The 20,985-nt window shown below is 33.4% G+C and overlaps 1 protein-coding gene across 11 annotated transcripts in view; it reads right to left on the reverse strand.

Annotated features, from left to right (window-relative positions):
* Positions 1-20,985, reverse strand: part of LOC136041019 (sodium channel protein para-like) — a 592,014-nt gene that overhangs the window by 385,124 nt on the left and 185,905 nt on the right. For all 11 annotated transcript variants that reach the window (XM_065725536.1, XM_065725532.1, XM_065725534.1 and 8 more), the window contains exons 14-15: positions 18,663-18,756; positions 6,959-7,030 (exon numbers count right to left, since the gene is read on the reverse strand). In XM_065725536.1, the coding sequence (XP_065581608.1) occupies positions 6,959-7,030; positions 18,663-18,756 (166 nt within the window). The remainder of the gene's footprint in view (positions 1-6,958; positions 7,031-18,662; positions 18,757-20,985) is intronic.

Genomic DNA, 20,985 nt, shown 5'->3' on the forward strand with positions numbered 1-20,985 from the left:
TTGAAATCTGATTCTTTGAAGTGGTTGAATGGACACATATTAAACCCATATATCTTAGAATATTATGAGGCTGAATTAAAATTCTTACGGAAAATTTATGAAAAAGAAACGTAGGTGAAAAAATAAGCTAAAGACATTTCCGACCAAATAGCTTAAGAAGGTGTACTTTTTCTGTTAAGATATTTTTATCCTTAGGCATCAACACACTGCTCGTATTTAATTTTTTTTGACGAAAAGTGTAGACAGATTTAACTAACTGGTTCCGCTTATTTATTTTCACGATTCAACGTGGCAACAGTGACGAAAATATGATTCTACCCTAAAAACTAAAACAATTTTGAAGCAACCAAAATAAAATTTTAGAGAACCACAGTTTTCAGGTATGAATGGACCTAAGGTAGGATATTTGTTTATTTTTTTGCTATGGTGCTTAGGGTTATAGCTGCGTTCCAAAAATTCTTTTATATCTCTCTGGTAATAAAATATGTGTTTTTCTATTTTACGTTAGAAGATGTGTTTATTTTCTTGATGAAACTGAAGAAATAATGGAAACCTTATCTACTTTAATTAGCTGAATACAACCTTTGACAAAAGATTGTTTCCATTTGAAATTTATTTTGGCAATAACTGAAAACTGGTGATATATAAGATAAATTGAGAGCACTTTCTTCGGATTTCTATTAAAGTGAACCGGAGCAGCAACGCGTGAAATTGGATGATTAATAGAACTGAACCCCCTAGAAAGCCTGACAACAATCTATATCTAGTGGAAAAATTATCGGATATTTTACACTTTGGGGGTTACGTATAATGTATTATATAGTTTCTTAGAAAACTTCTAGTACCAAGGACACCAAAATAAAAACATTTCTGTCCCCTTGACTCATCTAAGGTCCATTCATATCTAAAAACCACAATTTTTTAAGATTTTTCTTTTGATTGTTTCCAAATTATGAATTTTTAGGGCAGTAGCGTATCTTATTTTTTAGGCAAAAACTCAAAATTTCGAGATTTTGAATATGGCAAGGGTCTAAAGGTCTTTCTCTGGTTGCCCCTAGGCATAGATAACTTCGAAGACCACACTGCCTTTCCATGACGAAAGTAAAACAGTTCAAAATAGGGATGAAACCTTTTTATTGACAGTGAACAGATATAAAATTTAACTGGATATATATGTGTTCGAAATATCCAGCTAAATTTTATATCTGTTCACTCTCAATAAAAAGGTTTCATCCCTATTTTGAACTGTTTTACTACCCCTAGGCAGATAAAATTAAACCACTATCTCCTTCTTTTTTTGTTTCTGAAGATAATATGAAGACAAGATATAAGAAGATAAAACGTAGTATTAATTAGATTTTAGGTGCCCGGGTCGGTATCCCCCCTCCTCTCAGAGTGTATATGTACCTCTATGGGAATAAAACATGTGTTTTTATATTTTACGTTAGAAGATGCGTTTATTTTCCTTGATGAAACTGAAGAAGTAAGAGATGTCTAATCTACTTTAATTAGCTGAATGTAACCTTTAACAAAATATTACTTCCATTTGAAATTTTGTCTGGCTATAACACGGAACTGTTGATATATAAAATAAATTGAAAACACTTTCTTTGGATTTCTATTAAAGTGTACCGCAGCAGCAACGCACAAAATTGGATGATTAATAGAACTGAACCCTCCCCCCCCCTCGAAAGCCTGACAACAATCTATGTCTAGTGGAAAAATTATCAGATATTTTATACATTGGGGGCTACGCATAATGTATAATATAGTTTCTTAGAAAACGTATAGTATCAAGGACACCAAAATAAAACATTTCTGTCCTCTTGACTCATTTAAGGTCTATTCTTATTTAAAAATCAAATTTTTTTAGATTTTTCTTTTGACTGTTTCAAAATTATGAAGTTTTCAGGGCAATAGCCTATCTTATTTTATAGGCAAAAACTCAAAATTTTTAGATTTTGAATGTGGTAAGGGTCCAACGGTCTTCTCTGGTTGTCCCTAGGCAGATAAAGTTTAACCCCTATCTCCTTCTTTCTTTTTTGTTTTTGGACTTCTATATTCCTACGCCTCTTTACTATAACACTGTGAGATAACCAGTATATTAAGTATATTTATATTTATTATAATTAGTATATTATATATTATATATTATATTATATATTATAATTAGTATATTTATATTAAGGCATTGGTAAGATATTCGGTAGTGCGCTAACTCGGTCTTGCTGATCTGTCCCCTATCGGCGACCGAGGCCGTGTAAAAGACAGTTGACTATATTTAATTAATTTTAAAGCAACTACCCTCTCAATTCTAAATGTAAGTTAATCCCTCTTCCCCTACAGGGGATATTAAGTGATAGCATAGTTATCATATACAAATATTCAATGTAAAAAAGAAATGTGAGTGACAAATCAGCAAAAGGAAGCTAAGAGCGTGTAGCGCAGACCATCTTAACAAGGTAAAATAAGGTCTTTTGAAGTTGTATTTGTCTTTGGAAATCAGCATATAGTTAATGTTTGAATCTTAACGGACAAAAAAGCATTATCGAATTTAAGCAATTAGTTTCTCAAATTTATTTTCAAGGTGCAACATGGCAACACTAACAAAAATGAGTTAGCACAACTTAAAGAAGAACATGAATAAGGTAGCATAGCTAAGCAAATTGAGTAAAGGGTGTGTTCGAAGACCAGGAGGTTCAGAAATGGCAGTGTGAAGTCGCACCCTCGGCGTCCCTTGGAGTTTACCTATACAAATATTCAATGTAAAAAAGAAATGTGAGTGACAAATCAGCAAAAGAAAGCTAAGAGCGTGTAGCGCAGACCATCTTAACAAGGTCTAATAAGGTCTTTTGAAGTTGTATTTGTCTTTGGAAATCAGCATATAGTTAATGCTTGAATCTTAACGGATGAAAAAGCATTATCGAATTTAAGCAATTAGTTTCTCGAATTTATTTTCAAGGTGCAACATGGCAACACTAACAAAAATGAGTTAGCACAACTTAAAGAAGAACATGAATAAGGTAACATAGCTAAGCGAATTAAGTAAAGGGTGTGTTCGAAGACCAGGAGATTCAGAAATGGCAGTGTGAAGTCGCACCCTCGGCGTCCCTTGGGGTTTACCTATACAAATATTCAATGTAAAAAAGAAATGTGAGTGACAAATAAGCAAAAGAAAGCTAAGAGCGTGTAGCGCAGACCATCTTAACAAGGTCTAATAAGGTCTTTTGAAGTTGTATTTGTCTTTGGAAATCAGCATATAGTTAATGCTTGAATCTTAACGGATGAAAAAGCATTATCGAATTTAAGCAATTAGTTTCTCGAATTTATTTTCAAGGTGCAACATGGCAACACTAACAAAAATGAGTTAGCACAACTTAAAGAAGAACATGAATAAGGTAGCATAGCTAAGCGAATTAAGTAAAGGGTGTGTTCGAAGACCAGGAGATTCAGAAATGGCAGTGTGAAGTCGCACCCTCGGCGTCCCTTGGAGTTTACCGGCAATATAGGAATGCCTGGGGAAATGATCTTTATTTTAAAGAGTTTAAATAGTGATTAAAGTATGTGGTATATGTCAGGAAGGAGTAATTTATTACCACTTGAATAAAGGAGGAATTACTGAGGGAGAATTAAGCTCATAGATTGTTCTTACTCGTGCATCATGTGTGGAGATAAGGGTGAGGATATATTTCCCTTCATAGCTATATGTGAATTACAGGATTAAAAAACACAACTATTTCTTGTAGGTTGGGGTCAAGTGAGTGGTTGTTCTCTGTAACGGGATCAAAATATTATGAGACACTAAAAAAGATTGCGAAGTTACCTCAAATTGGGGAATGATTGAGATGGGAGGGAAGGAGAATCCATGGGGAGGGTTTTTTCAAGGGATATGTGTGTGTGACTGAAGTGTTTATTTTTCATTTTTGTAGCCATGGCCCATGTAGGTTTAAAGCAGTTATTAACTATTTATCATGGGTACAACATTTTGTGTAATTATGTGGGCTAGTGTTTTGGTATTATGTGCCTTATTATGTTTGTTTCTGTTTTGCAATTGCTAGGCTTTTTTCCTGGTTATTTTTACGGTTTTTTTCATGGTTGTTTTGATTTATTTTTTTGTCATGACTCAAAGCTTTTTTGTTGCAATAAACATCCATATATCTATCTATGTATCTATCATGGTTTCTTGCCTTATCCATATAGTTTTTTGAGTTGTGCCTATCTCCCCTCCCTGAAATGTGGGGTAAGTACTAAAACGTCTTACCTTTAAAAAACTGAAGATTTAAAAATAAATAAAAATTTCCATCACTAGGAAGAGAACCTGACGCCGTTTTCACAACAACAACAAAGCAACAAAAAAAACTTTTTCCTAACATCCCCCCCCAAAAAAGTTTTTTATGCTTACAACTGCAAAATAGTTTATAACGGTTTTGCATACTTTCGTTCTCCAGCATAAGCTAAATTTATCTCCATAAGCCAGACAACGGACCATTAGTCAGGTGTCTAGGAAAATACAACACCTGACAGTGATTGTGGCTTCTATACTTTCAGACTACAAATCAGTCAATACAATAAACACTTGATATTTGAAGTGTATAGCATTTAAAGTAACAAGGACATTAAAACACGAACATTTTAACCGCCTGGACCTATGTAAGGCTATTAATTGAAAACTACAAATTTATAAGGTTATTTTTTTATTTGTTTCAAAATTATGAATTTTTAATGCAGTCCATTCTTGTCAGTGCTGTCAGGTTGAACCATAAAAACAAACAAAGAATAAAAAACCAAAGAGAGGAAAAATAAAATGGGGTCTTATAAAGCCAATGCAAATACTGGACAAAACAAAAAGTAGAGAAAGTTAAAAGAAAACATATTCACATTTCCTGAACGAAAACTTGACCGAGTTAAAACAGACAATGCGGAAAGCAAACAGAAAAAAACACATAAAACCCAAAATTGGAAAAAATCTAAAAACCAAACAACGCAGAGAACCATAAAAATAATAAACAGATAAAATAGTAAATTATTAGAATTAGAAAGATTAAAAAGCCCAATAGCAGAATTACTTATTTAAATTTTATAAAACTTTTAGTCCGCAAAAAATTCAACGTTAACAGTCTACTGGTTTTGAAAGAAAACTATATCAAGGGATTATATTCTTAGTTTGGGGCCATTTATGTTTAGTCTTTTTGCTATTTTTTTCACCCAAGTTCCTTTTTTTTAATTTGGCACCCGCTGCTACCCAAATACCAAACTGCGTATGGAGTTTTTTTCACTAAAAATTGAATTCCACATATTTGCTAATTTTTAAGATACATACAGATGTATCAGTTCACATTTAACTAATTCGAAGATTTTCATTTTCATTTAAAATTTTAATTTCAATTTAAAGCAAAGAACACCCACTGCTTGACTCACCATAAATAGGTATGCAGTTATTCCATACATGATAGAACAAAACGTAGGGTCCATATTACCATATATATATATATATATATATATATATATATATATATATATATGTATATATATATATATATATATATATATATATATATATATATATATATATATATATATATATATATATATATATATATATATATATATATATATATATATATATATATACTAGCTGATGGGGTGGCGCTTCGCGCCACCCCAACTCCTAGTTGGTGGGGCGCTTCGTGCCCCCCAAGCCCTCCCGCGCGCGTAAGTCGTTACGCGCCATATTAGTTACTCGCCATTGTAGTTGTGTCCCTGTGTCCCACCTGTGATATATATATATATATATATATATATATATATATATATATATATATATATATATATATATATATATATATATATATATATATATATATATATATATATATATATATATATATATATATATATATATATATATATATATATATATATATATATATATATATGTTGCATATAAATAGATTGTCAGGTTTACTGACTCTTGAACATGCAACATATAATTGTCCATGGGAAAAACAATCCGTATTCAGATCTATACCTCATTATTCTAATGATGTGTCCCTGTGTCCCGGTCGTCATTTATATTCCCTGTGTCCCGGTCGTCATTTGTGTCCCGGTGTCCCAGTTTGTAATTTCTCTTTGAGTGTCCCGGTCGTCATTTATATTCCCTGTGTCCCGGTGTCCTGGTCGTCATTTGTGTCCCGGTCTGTAGTTTCTACTCGAACAATCTCTGTGTCCCAGTCGTCATTTATATATCCCGCCTGTGCCCCCGACGTCCCCGTTGTAGTTGTGTCCCTGTGTCCCGGTCGTCATTTATATTCCCTGTGTCCTGGTCGTGATTTGTGTCCGGGTGTCCCAGTCTGTAATTTCTCTTTGAGGTTCCCGGTCGTCATTTATATTCCCTGTGTCCCGGTCGTCATTTGTGTCCCGGTTTCCCGGTATGTAATTTCATCAGTTGACAAACATGACGTCAGTCGACAAACAACTTCATGACGCATGCAGCTCAATCCTTAAAATGACGTCAGTCGATAAACATGACGTCAGTCGACACACAAACATGACGTCACTCGACACACACACACACAGACAACTTATTTTTATATATATAGATATATATATATATATATATATATATATATATATATATATATATATATATATATATATATATATATATATATATATATATATATATATAATATATATATCCATATATTTTAACTTGGTACAGTTAATTTTTCCATCCCATTTATGTAGCTTTTATACAATCTCCTAAACTATTTAAAAATTAGTTTTTGCTGCCTTTTTTTGTAAATCATTTTAATAAAATAAATTATAACTCTTTACAACTTTATAATAAATTTATTACAATATCAGTCCCTAAAAACAAAATTATACGGTAATATAACTGGTAATAAAAAAGGCCACTGAAGAATTCAAATTGGATAATAAGAATCTAACCACTTACCATCAATAACATCTACTGCTTGGAAATGTTTTCCGGCCGCTTGATCAATGATGTCATTAAGTACCATCACATCTAAAAGGGGGATTAATGATTATAGCTCCAGGCGATTTAATCTCAATCTGAACGGATTGAAAACTGGGTACTTTCAAAAGAGTAAACACATTATTCAAAAGCGACAGTTTTTACGGGATAGTTTTCAAAGAGAGAAGGATTCGACCAGCTCTGATTGGTGAAAAGTGAAGAGGATAGAAAATGATGTGTAGCTGAACATAGAGAAACGGCTCAGACATAGAAAATAGGCTCAATCACAGAGAACTAGAGAGCTTACTTGTAAAATTGTTTTGAGGGATTACTTGAAATTCCAATTACTTTGAAGGCACTCGAAACACAAATTTCACAACAGATGGTTTAGCTAAATGTTTATTCAAAACTTAATATATATATATATATATATATATATATCATGAAAAGAGAAATCACCAATGCAACAGCACAAACACAAAAAAAAGAAAAAAAAAAAAAAAAAAAGAAAAAAAAGAGAGACAGAAGGAGAAAAGGAAGACTGTTTTCCTAAATTAGTGATTAATATAGACCAGCACTTGAATGAGGCCTTAACCCTACTCATCCATACAATCACATAGGTCAAACAGCATAGCCATACACAATCAACCATAAAGAATAATCCATGGACAGGTAGTCATGTCGTCAATAAGTATAAGTCGTCATTTACCAAACAATAGAAAAAATAATAAAGACAAGTAATTCAGAGGCAACAACCCAACACAAGGGCTCATCAGGAGAATACACTGGCCTATATAGGGTTTCGCCACTTTAAATTCTCTACCCAGCCAGGTGTTGTGGCTACCACAGAATATCCATGGCATCCCCGTGTCAGGTATCACCCCCAAAATACATGCCTATGAAAGAAAAAAAAACAGCAAATGTAAAACAACCAAGTAACACCAAAACAAGCTTATCCTGTTAATATATCCCTCTTTTTAGCAACAATAGGTAAACTAAATATAATAAATTTTTACCAAATCACAAATATTAACACATTGCAAAAAACCTGAATGAACTAAACAATTATAGAATTCATCTTTACCATGTGGCTAATTTAAAAAAAAAATCCGCTCAATTAGAAACACAATGCAAAATAAATGGCGCTGCAACAACACTTCTCGAACCTCCGAAATTAGTTGAAAATTTCTTTAAGTATTTCTAGATAATTCTTTTGATATTTATTTAAAAGTTCGTTATAATGAAGACTAAATTTTTTAAATTGCCAAGTTAAATTATAGATTCTCTGTGTTCAACCCAGCAAAACTTTAAAGCGTTTTCATCATACGGGTTTCAAGCGTTTTGGACAAGGGTTCCTCAAAATTGTAAGGCATCGGAACCAAAATAGCAAGGTTGAATATGGGCTCTGGGAAAACAATCACCCGTATTGAACAAGGAACTCAAAACGATAATCTACACAACCTGTGTTGAACACCGTGCTGGATGTGAGTGGCCTGATAACAAGCCTCAAACGAAAGGAAAACCCCAATTCTTAGAACCCAATCTTTATATCTAATCAAAAAATAAGGTAGAAAAACAAGAGCTAAGAGCTCATATGGCACTTGTAACGAGGTCGGAAGAGCAAAGAGCTTATATGGTATGAGCTCTGGCAAAATTCTAAGAATCAATAGATTGCTTTAAAAGGAAAATCAGAGGCTTAAAGCCGGTCAAGATTTAAAATAAGAGCTCTGAATCACGAGGTCCTTCCAAATATTAAAATTCATTAATATCCGATCACCCACTCGTAAGTCTCCCTTCAGCCCCCAGATGGTCGAATCAGGGAAACCGACTTTATCAAGTCAATTTCTGAAGCTCCCTGACACGCCTACCAATTTTCATCGTCCTAGCACGTCCAGAAGCATCAAACTCACAAAAGCACTGAACCCCACTCCCTAACTCCCCATAGAGAGCGGATCCAGTCCGGTTACGTCAATCACGTATCTACGACATTCATAAGCGTTTTCCAAGATTTCCGGTTTCCCCCTCCAACTCCCAAATTAACAACCCCCAGCTCCCCTAAAGATAACGGATCCTTCCCAATTGTGTCAATCCCGTATCTATATTTTGTGCTTATTCTTCCCATCAAGTTTCATCCCAATCTCTCCACTCTAAGCGTTTTCCGAGATTTCCGGCTCGCAATATTTCTGGTTTCCCTCTCCAGCTCCCCCCAACGTGACCAGATCTGGTTGGGATTTAGAATGGGAGTTCTAAAGCATAAGATCCTTCTAAAGATCAAATTTCATTAAAATCTAACCACCCGTTCGTAAGTTACAAAACCTCATTTTTTATAATTTTTCCGAATTACTCCCCCCCAACTCCACCAAATAGAGCGGATACGGTCTGGTTATCTCCGTCACATATCTTGGACTCGTGCTTATTCTTCCAACCAAGTTCCAACCAATCTCCGCTTTTAGCGTTTCCAAGATTTCCAGCCCCCCCCCCCAATGACACTAGATCCGGTCGAGATTTAAAATAAGAGATCTAAGTTACGACATCCTTCTAAATATGAAATTTCATTAAGATCCTATCACTCCTTCGTAAGTTAAAAATACCTCATTTTTTCTAATTTTTAAAAAAATAACCTTCCCCCTAGCCAGCTCCCCCAAAGAGAGCAGATCCGTTCCGGTTATGTCAATCACATATCTAGGATTTGTGCTTATTTTTTCCACCAAGTTTCATCCCGATCCCTCCACTCTAAGTGTTTTCTGAGATTTTATGCCCCCCCCCAATTCCCCGCAGTGCCACCGGATCCAGTCGGGATTTAAAATAAGAGCTCTTAGACACGATATCCTTCCATACCTCAAATTTCATTAAGATCCGATCACTCCTTCGTAAGTTAAAAATACCTCATTTTTACTAATTTTTCAGGATCAACCCTCCCCCCAATTACCCCAAAGAGAGTGGATCCTTTCTGGTTATGTTAATCACGTATCAAGGACTTGTCATTATATTTCCCACCAAGTTTCATCCCGATCTTTCCACTCTAAGCGTTTTCCAAGATAATAGGTTCCCCCCCCCCCCAACTCCCCGCAATATCACCAGATCTGGTCGGAATTTAAAGTAAGAGCTTTGAGACACGATATCCATCGAAAAATCAAATTTCTTTAAGATGGGATCACCCGTACGTAAGTTAAAAATATCTCGTTATTTCCAATTTTTCAGATTTAACCGTCCCCCCACTCCCCCATCCCCCAGATGTTTGAATCAGGGAAACGACAATTTCTAATTTAATCTGGTCTGGTTCCTGATACACCTGCCAAATTTCATTGTCCTAGCTTACCTGGAAGTGCCTAAAGTAGCAAAACCGGGACAGACAGACATACACACAGACAGACAGACCGACAGACTGACAGAATTTGTGATCACTATATGTCACTTGGTAGATACCAAGTGCCATAAAAAAACCAAATCCTCATGTCTTCTTGGATTCCGTCAGCTTTGTTGGTCTTATGCAAAGTTTGATGGTCACATCAACGTATTGTAAATTCTTTTCCCGACACCATGATTTATATAGAATGAATACTGCAGTGAATCTGAAAACTGATGAAGATGAATGAACTTATGAAGATGGAGATGAGATGAAGATGGAACTGATGAAGATGGGCATGAAATGATGAAAATGAAGATGAATGAACTGATGGAGATGAACTGAAAACTGATGAAGATGAAAACTGATGAAGAGAAGTTGATTGCACTGTTAAAACTAGGAAAAACAAATGTACATTATTGTGTTACAAACGAGAAATTGTTAAATATATTTTATGAAGGCCACATCTGAATAGGCCAAGGAGGAAGCACACGTTTGCTTAACAAGTTGCAAAATAGATACAAAAATATAAACATATAAAAATTCCATTTAAATAATTGCGTTAATAATAGCAATTATTAACGTAATTATCACACCGGTTTCACCAGGACAACTTACATATTTTATCCCTTTGCAAAGCTTATAAAGTTGTGCTTAGCTCACTAAATACATTCGTTTTTATTGCCAATTATTGCATTTTTACTAAAATTGTAAACTGAGTAATTTATTACGGTAGTTACACTCCTCAAGCAAGTTGTAAAAGCAGCATCAAAGACTAAGCTCTTATGAAAACTTGACTGATTTGTTTATAATATATGGTGTATATTTCACTTTGACAAGAACTATCTGTGGGATCAGTTTTTATTTCTTTGTAGGTGTTGTATCCATTAAAAGGGTATTTACTTTATAATAATAATCTGCGAACCCATAATAACAACTGTTTTATTTCATCCAAATACATCCATTACATCCGAATAGGCCAAGGAGGAAGAACACGTTTGCTTAACAAGTTACAAAAGAGATACAAATTTCTCCATTAGTGCATAAATGTTACCATTAATGCATGGTGGAAGTCGACATTCTTCGGCGAAGTTCAGAAATAAGGGGACTTAACAATTATTTCGGACATACACCAAGTGACTATGTTTTCGTTGACATTCACTGGTGAATGTTGACATTCAACAGATTTCGGACATTCACAGTAAGATACATATCACAGTAATGTATCATTGTTGTCAAACACGATTTGCAGAGAGTTCAGAAAAATACTTAAATAAGAGTACGAACCAATTTTTCAAGCTTGATTCGAAAAAGCAAACTGAGCATCAGACAACTCTCTAGCGCTGCCTAGAATAAAGACCCATAAGCCTTCGATGCATCAAACAGTTCGTGGTAACGAACTGTAGTAAGGAGCGACCCGGCTCAATAGTAAACGAAACTCTAAAAAACGGAATTTTGATGCTAAAAGATACATCAAAAGAATCGGATTTTCATGCTGATTTTAAATATATAAGTTTCATCAAATTTAGTCTTTGTCATCAAAAGTTACGAGCCTGAGAAAATTTGCCTTATTTTGGAAAATTGGGGGAAACACCCCCTAAAAGTCATATAATCTTAAAGAAAATCACAATATCAGATTCAGCATATCAGAGGACTATATTGTAGAAGTTTCAAGCTCCTATCTACAAAAATGTGGAATTTCGTATTTTTTGCCAGGAGACATATTACGGGTGCGTGTTTATTTCTTTTTTTTTTTTTCCAGGGGTCATCGTATTGACCAATTCGTCCTAGAATGTCGCAAGAGGGCTCATTCTAACGGAAATGAAAAGTTCTAGTGCCCTTGTTAAGTGACCAAAAAAATTGGAGGGCACCTAGGCCCCCTGCCATGCTATGTGGGAGGATCTTTCCTTGGAGGAATATGTCATGGGGGAAGTGAAATTCAATGAAAAGGGCGCAGGATTTTATAGCATTACTATGAAAAAAACAATGAAAAAAGAAAAAAAACATGAAAAAGTTTTTTTTTTCAATTGAAAGTAAGGAGTAGCATTAAAACTTAAAACGAAAAGAGATTATTACGCATATGAGGGGTTCTTCTCCTCCTAAATACCTCGCTCTTTATGCTAAAGTATGTTTAGTAATTTCAACTATTTATTCTACGGCCTTTCTGATTCAGGGGTCATTCTTAAAGAATTGGGACAAAACTTAAGCTGTAGTGTTAAGAGCGAGGTTTTAACGAGAGGACAGACCCTCTGATATACATAATAAAAATATAAAAATATAGAAGTTTGTTATGTAAGTTGATTCTTAAGTTACATATATTTTTTACTAGTAAAAATGTTCGTTAAAAATTTAAAGTTCTAGTTGCTTTTTTAAGTAACCGAAAAATTGGAGGGCAACTAGGCCTCCTTCCCCATCCCTTATTTCTCAAAATCGTCTGATCAAAACTAAGAGAAAGCCATTCAGCTAAAAAAAGAATTAATATGAAAATTTCATTTTAATATTTATGCATTAATTCAAAAACGTTCAGAAATTAAATAAAAAGAACTAGTTTTTTTTTAATGAAAGTAAGGAGCAACATTAAAACTTAAAACGAACAGAAATTACTCCGTGTATAAAAGGGGCTGTTCCCTTCTCAACGCCCTGCTCTTTACGCTAAAGTTTTTTACTGTTTAAAAAAGTAGAATTGAGAGAAAGAGTCAAACTTTAGCGTAAAGAGCAGGGCGTTGAGAAGGGAACAGCCCCTTTCATACAAGGAGTAATTTCTGTTCGTTTTAAGTTTTAATGTCGCTCCTTACTTTCAGTTAAAAAAAACTAGTTTTTTTATTATTTAATGACCCGTAAAAACGGCGTTTTATTATCAGCTAAGATGGAATCCAGCTACTTGAGCAAGATTTGACTACTGTCAAAGCCTAGATTTGTAATTAGTCTTCTTTTAATCTATACTTTTTTTTTCGTTTTTGTTTTTTCTTATGTATTTTATAGATTGGTGCATTTTTATCAGGTATACGGGGAATCCGGCTACTGAAGCACAAGTGAAATGTGTCAAAGTATAGTTTTATAATACTTCTTTATTTCATCTATTTGTATATTTTCTTGTATTTAAATTTAATTATTGTTTCTGTTTTTTTAATATTTCTCACATTTTTGCATATTTTTTGTAATAGTGTATTTTCTTGTCATCAGCTTTAGTTGGGATTCTGCTAATGAAGCAAACTAGATTCCTGTTGGAGCCAGGCTTTATAATATTTCTTTGTTTTATATATTTAAAAAGTATCTTTTACTTATAGACATTTTAATAATCAGTTTTTAAGCATACTTATATTTTCTTCTTTTTCTAAATTAGTGTATTTTTCTGTCATCAGGTAGACGTGGAGTCTAGCTACTGAAGCGAAACTCGACTCCTGTCAGGGCCTATCTCTACAACAGTAGACAAGATAGAAACACTATTTGTTGTTTCTTCTTTAATGTAAATTTATTTCTTGTAACAAAATACTTTTTTTTTAGCTCCATAGCTGATATTTTTACTCCTACTCCAAGTTCAAACAGAAAATACTTAAAGGCTAAACCTGCCACGGACGCCTCAAGTAGGAGGTAAGAGAGGAATGTATGAGGATGAATTAACAAATTATACAAATAGGAAAATCAAAAAAATATTTGCAATTAAATATTGCTAAAAAACGCTCCTAATAGTACTTGTTCCTCCACTACCCAGGGAAATTCCTTATTGTTACATGTCCATCATATATATTCTTATATATTAAACGAACTTTTAAATAAATATCAAAAGAATTATCTAGAAATACTTAAAGAAATTTTTAACTAATTTCGGAGGTTCGAGAAATGTTGTCACAGCGCCATTTATTTTGAATTGTGTTTCTAATTGAGCGGATTTTTTTTTAAAAATTAGCCACATGGTAAAGATGAATTCTATAATTGTTTAGTTCATTCAGGTTTTTTGCAATGTGTTAATATTTGTGATTTGGTAAAATTTATAATATTTAGTTTACCTATTGTTGCTAAAGGGAGGGATATATTAACAGGATAAGCTTGTTTTGGTTTTACTTGGTTGTTTTACATTTGCTGTTTTTTTTTTCATAGGCATGTATTTTGGGGGTGATACCTGACGCGGGGATGCCATGGGTATTCTGTGGTAGCCACAACACTGTGCTGGGTAGAGAATTTAGAGTGGCGAAACCCTATATAGGCCAGTGTATTCTCCTGATGAGCCCTTATGTTGGGTGTTGCCTCTGAATTATTTGTCTATATTATTTTTTCTATTGTTCGGTAAATGACGACTTATACTTATTGACGACATGACTGCCTGTCCATGGATTATTCTTTATGGTTGATTGTGTGTGGCTATGCTGTTTGACCTATGTGATTGTATGGATGAGTAGGGTTAAGGCCTCATTCAAGTGCTGGTCTATATTAATCACTAATTTAGGAAAACAGTCTTCCTTTTCTCCTTCCGTCTCTCTTTTTTTTTTTTTTTTTTTTTTTTTTTTTTTTTTTTTTTTTTTTTTTTTTTTTGTGTGTGTTTGTGCTGTAGCATTGGTGATTTCTCTTTTCATGTTATAATTGATTTCGTTTTTAAGAATTTATATGAGTAAGCAAAAAATGAATTGATATTTGCATAATTGATGTTTACGTGATGTTGCTCAAGAGTTATGGGGAAAAAGAATCTCAAATAGATTTGGATTTTTTTGTAGTTTCATGCATGGTTGCCACCCCTAGTGATTTATCACTATTTCTCGTGATGTTTTTTATTGCCTAAGCCCAAACCGCTAAATCAAACATCACTAAAATCCAGTGATTTTTTCATCGAGTGGCTACCCTGGTTTCATGTGAGATATTCCGAGGCTGGATTGGTTAAACGCTCAAAATAAGTAACGGTAAAAATGCGGCATTGGATTTTATAGTCCCAACTGACAGTGTTAATATCTGTTCCATGGTCATTCGTCCAGGAAGTGCAATGGAACTTGAGGGTTAGCCATCCTATGCTTTCACATACCGTTCCTGTTTACCTTCCTCAGATTTTTCCAGGTACTCAATTAGAGCTGGGTCACCTGTGGTTAAGCTTACAGAGACAAAACTGCTGATCTTGTTCCAAACCAAAAAAAAACAGCTACACCAAGAATCGAACCCTTGTCCTCAAAAACAAAGTGTTCCAAGTATAGCGCTCTAACCACTCGGCTAAGACGGCAAAAAACTCGGCATAAAATAAATAGTAATAAAAAGTACTAATAAAAATAGGAAAGTGAGCGTAATTATCAGAAAAACCGATTCTCACTAAATTGGGCCGTCAGTACCTGGGCCAGTGCTCTTTGGGATCTAAAATTGGGAGAGCAGTTTCCTGATTTGGTGACCCAAAAGCAACTAAAATCAGGATAAAAGCCTTTCGATAAAGGTTTGAGTGCATTGAGGTGCAGTTAAACTGGAAATTAGTACATAGCAATTTTCTGAATGTATTGAAGTAAGAATTTTATTACGATAATTAATACGGTACTTGTCTGTTATAGCTCCTATATTGTAGCGCCTATGTATGTAGGAGCTAAGTAAAACCGCTTTTCATTGAGTTTGCAATCTGTATTGAATAAAATTTATTCAGTTTATCTAGTTGCGATCTGCCTTTAATTAAAATATATAATTTGGGATATATATTTGCACATTAGGTGGTGTTGGGGAGAGGTTGTATAGGATTTGGATATTGTGAAGTTCAAAGAATCCTAACTTCATAGTATACAGAATAATTGTATTGTACCTAACACATCTTGCATGCAGACCCGCTATACTTTACCCCCAGCCATACCTAATGTTAAATATATAGCCCAAGTTTTTTTCTAAAGCGTTATATCTTCATCATATTTTGTGATATTTCACTACCATTAATCAGAGAAACAGATCAGAAACTCAATGAAAACTGATTCTACTTAGTTACTATATACACAAGTGCTATAACAGACAAGTTATAACATAGTTCACAAAAGGGGATAAACTACAAGATAGCCAGTTAAATTATGTTTCTAAACATAATATACTAAAAAAAACCTAAAAAGTATGGTTGTAATGAAAATGCTCTGTCCATATGGAGCAGAGCTGTTATATAATTTCGACACCTAAGAATTAAATTAAGGACCAATAAATTTAGTGACTTTTCTGACATGCAGATTTCAGGGAAACTTTCTTCTGCATTTCCCCTTGATTATCGCAAGCAAAGACAGGTCTACTCTGTAGTAGAAGTTTAAAATTTGGGTTTTTGGGATGGTTGGAGGTAGTACGTTTACGAATATTCAATTTTGAATTTTGTTCTATCTATTACGCTTTCGGAAGTAATGTTTTGTTTTTTGAAAATAATTTTCTCATTATTACCAATCAAATGTACTATCGTGTTACCTACAGTACTTCATAGACTTTCTTGAGCACCAAAATCAGCAATTGGCAACCCATTTGGTAATTGAAATTAACAATTTAGCAAATATATATTGCAGTTTAGCAAATTAGCAAATAGAAAATTAGCAATTGACATACAAATTGAAGTTACTTTAAATTTTTTGTGTACCAAAATTAGCAGTCGCTACCATGACTTTAGATCCATTGACGCTTCGAAGAACACACTTTACTTTTACCAAAATATCTCATTATCTTTAGCTGGCATATTTTTTGCCAAATTTTGTTGTTGTAGTTTTGACATAATTCTTTGTTTAAAAATGAAGCTATGGTATCCTACTGTTTTTTTTTATTTCTATCTATCTATTATAAGACATTCCCGCTATTTTTGATGCACAATATGTTCTTTGATTATTTATAAATTATTTTCATGCGAACAAGCATCTAGAATCCACACTATTCCCAAACAAAATATTGTTCCTACCCCCTCCCCTGTTTTAACATCCAGAAAAACGATCAATATGTAAATCTTCAAAATCAGGCTTTTGATGTTCTGTGAAATGATGAAAAACGTAGTTTATATCCATCACAAAAAACCTGGGCCTTATCCAGGGGGTAACTGGTTTAAGCCCCTCCCTTTAAAAAAAGAGACTTTTGTTCGAATCGCACAAAGGTAAAAACACTACATGTAAACGAATTTTTGTTGCGTTTTATAAAGGTTTTCTTAGGCCCCTCTCCCGAGGAAAAATATTCCTGCCTCCAAACGGCTTTGGGCTGAACCATATATTATTTAATCATTTTAGAACAATTTTGATGTCAAACCTAAATAATTCAAGTCTAAGAACTCTACCAGAGACGCTACTTTAAATTTATGTTTTTAAGTACTTAAGCCCAACTGTTTTTGGCAGAATTATATTCGAATTATCTTCGTTCAAATCTTATTTAGCATATATATATATATATATATATATATATATATATATATATATATATATATATATATATATATATATATATATATATATATATATATATATATATATATATATATATATATATATATATATATATATATATATATATATATATATATATATATATATATATATATATATATATATATATATATATATATATATATATATATATATATATATATATATATATATATATATATATATATATTATGGCCAAATTCAGCTAATTTAGCCTCTTTAATTTAAACTTTTCGTAATAACGCCCAAACATTTTTGGCAAAATGATATGTTATGCATTAAGCTCAAATTACCTTGCTTCGGGCCAATGTAACTGTTGCCATGTTATTCAGCTAGAAATATAGTTTAAAACTTCTGCTTATTTCAGCCAAAAAAAAAAAAAAATTTTGGGCTAATTTTCAAAATCTGATTTTCGCTCTTCTAGATGATTATGAAAAAGAAAGACACACTAATGGCGAAATGATGAGTTAATTTTGAAAAATCACGTGCTATTTGATTTTTTGAATAATTTTGAATTTAACGTACAGAAATTCAAGGCCCTCTCCAGGGGAGAGGGTTACTAGGCTTGAACCCTCGTCCTCAAAAACGTTGTCCGACATTTAAAAAAGTAACAGAAATGCATGTAAACAAATTTTTGACGTGTTTATGTACCCCATATCAAATGAAAATCCCCCCCCCTCGGAGCAAAATCTTGGATACGCCTTTGGCCAGTTGATTCACTTACTTGTTAATACTTGATTTTTTGTTATATGAATTAAATCTGTAAAAAAGGACTATTTTTGCACAGACCTTTAAAATTTTTTTTATATTCTTGTGCAAAATTATGGAATTGCATTAATCACCCATTGGCTTAAGTGTGGCAATTCTTTATTTGGTTATTTCTAAATATTCTGGAAAATTTATTGTTTTTTCTTCGATTCCTTGTCAAAAATATGGAAAAGAAGAAAAAACTTACCTTTCATATCGAGCACAGTTTGTTTAGTCACGGGCTCCACAAATGGATTGTCTCCATACTTGAGTTTTGCTTCCTCTTCTGCATACAGATAGTCCTGGAAGAATAAATTAGTAAAAGAATAAACATAAGACCTTTATTATAATCTTTATTATAATCGCTCTTTGCGCTTAAGTCTGACTAATTGTCCTAATTCTTTAAGAACGACTCCTGAAACCCAGAGACTGTTTAATTAGAATAATAAATCTTTTTAAACGCTTCAAAAAATTTTAGCTTAAAGTGTGAGGCATTACGATATTTAGCGTTAAGAGCGAGGAAATTGAAATAAAAAGAATATCACTGGAATTACCCCGGTTGAAAACCCTCAAATAGAGGGTTTGAATCCTCCTTCTTAACAGTTGAAAAAGGTCACATTTTACTTTAGGATTTATATTTTAGGAATTTGTCCATTCTTTTCTTTACTTTGTGCCTGGCACTAAGGAGACATAGATACATCTCTAAGAGATATTGGATGGCTCGATTGAAAGCTAATGCTTGCATCTACTCTGTTTTTATGTATCCCTCTGAACACCATTAACGTAAAAGGATATATTTCAAAAACAAACTGCAGATTGAAGTGAAAACTATGACCATTGGAATCATAGCAGTTGAAAACATTAATCAGGGGCTTTAAGACCCCTTATCCGTGAAAACTCGATAAACTCGTAGTTTAGCTTGGGTGTCAGTAGTATAGGATTAATTACTCCAGTGCTAAGACCCCGAGGCTCTAGACATACGGTCAATAGTCCATAGATAACAGCCTCAGGGCTCTAGTCTTCTGTGCAATACTCCCAGACGAACCTCATTAGCATAATCGTTTGAGCACAAAATTAGAGCATTTAGTTACGAAATACCACCTTAATGAAAGTTGAAATACTTGTTTAATTGACATGATTTTGTTTTGCATAAAACTCATAATTGATTAGAAGAATATATAATACATTACCTTATAATATGTCTTTAAAGGAAATCCAATTTTTTTTCACTGTACAAAATATATTTATTTCCACTTTAACAGTTTACTGTTGAATGATAACTTTAAACTTTAAACTTAATAAACTTAATTAACTTTAAAGTTAATAAACTTTCGCACTTAGCTGCCTCTCTTTCCATAACAAAACCGTCAGTGAGATTAAAATATTGAATTTTAATTTAATGGCTAACACAGGGGGTACACATTTTATGCTAAAAGGACGTTATGATTTCGCCATAGCACTTTTTTAAGCTAATCTGTATACTTAAATTTTTTATTGAAACCTTGATTGGAAGTTTTCTTGTGAGAATTCTTAGTCTCATTGAAGTCTGATCATCCTTTACATGCTTTAAGAACTTCTATGACTATACATGTTTGGATTTACACTCGCGACTCATAAGAGACGCTTTGCCCTCTACACTGTGGAACGACCGAATTTTTGAAATTTTTGATTAGCCCAGATTTCATCCCCCTCCCCGTCAATTTTGAATAAACTCTGTTTTTACACTTCACTGGGCTTATAATTAATGAAATTTTATAGATTTTCTAGAAGGCTTATTTTTATATTATTCATATAAGCCTCATCGTGTTCATATAAGTCTCATCGTTTAAAAATATGCAAATTGAGTCCGTCTGAAGCAGGTGCTTACCCACGTGAAAATCAGCTTTGTACAGGTGAAAGCCAAACCCATCTGATGCAAATACTACTACGTACGCTCCTCCATCCCACCCTTTTCAGAGTTTTACATGTAGCGCCTAGTGTCTTCAAATGTTTTCTTATTACATATTTTTGACCAATTTGAAGACGGGCTTCCTTTTTCTTAGCCCTGGGTGGATTGCCAAAATGAATAAGTTCGGAAACATCCCCTGTTTTACATGGTGCATACCGTATATACTTTTTTTCTCTAGCCTAGAATTACCTATTAGCCTTTGTTACTTCTCAGAAAAGACTGCTGGATAATTTACTAAGCATAATATGTGTTCTATTCTGGTCGAATCGTATGTATGCCGAACTCAAAAGCGAATGATAACTGGTTTGAGTCTTGCTAGTGTATACTGTCATGTTTGGAGCGAGGCTTTGTGGTATTTTCTTGTAAGATTCAAGAATTCAAGAGTTCACCTAGTTTCAAACGGGTAGGGTATCTAAGGGAAAACATATCAAGTGTTGGAAGATTTTATAGGCTTAGGCGGAGAGAAACGATTATTTTATATTGTTGGTCAATGCAGATTCAACATTACCAAAAAGATCCAAGAAAATAAGAATCGTTGAACCCAAACATCACGAACAATAAATCATATACCCATTGTGAGGAA

This window comes from Artemia franciscana, chromosome 21 (assembly GCF_032884065.1).
Source record: "Artemia franciscana chromosome 21, ASM3288406v1, whole genome shotgun sequence".
NCBI classification, from domain to species: Eukaryota; Metazoa; Arthropoda; class Branchiopoda; order Anostraca; family Artemiidae; genus Artemia; species Artemia franciscana.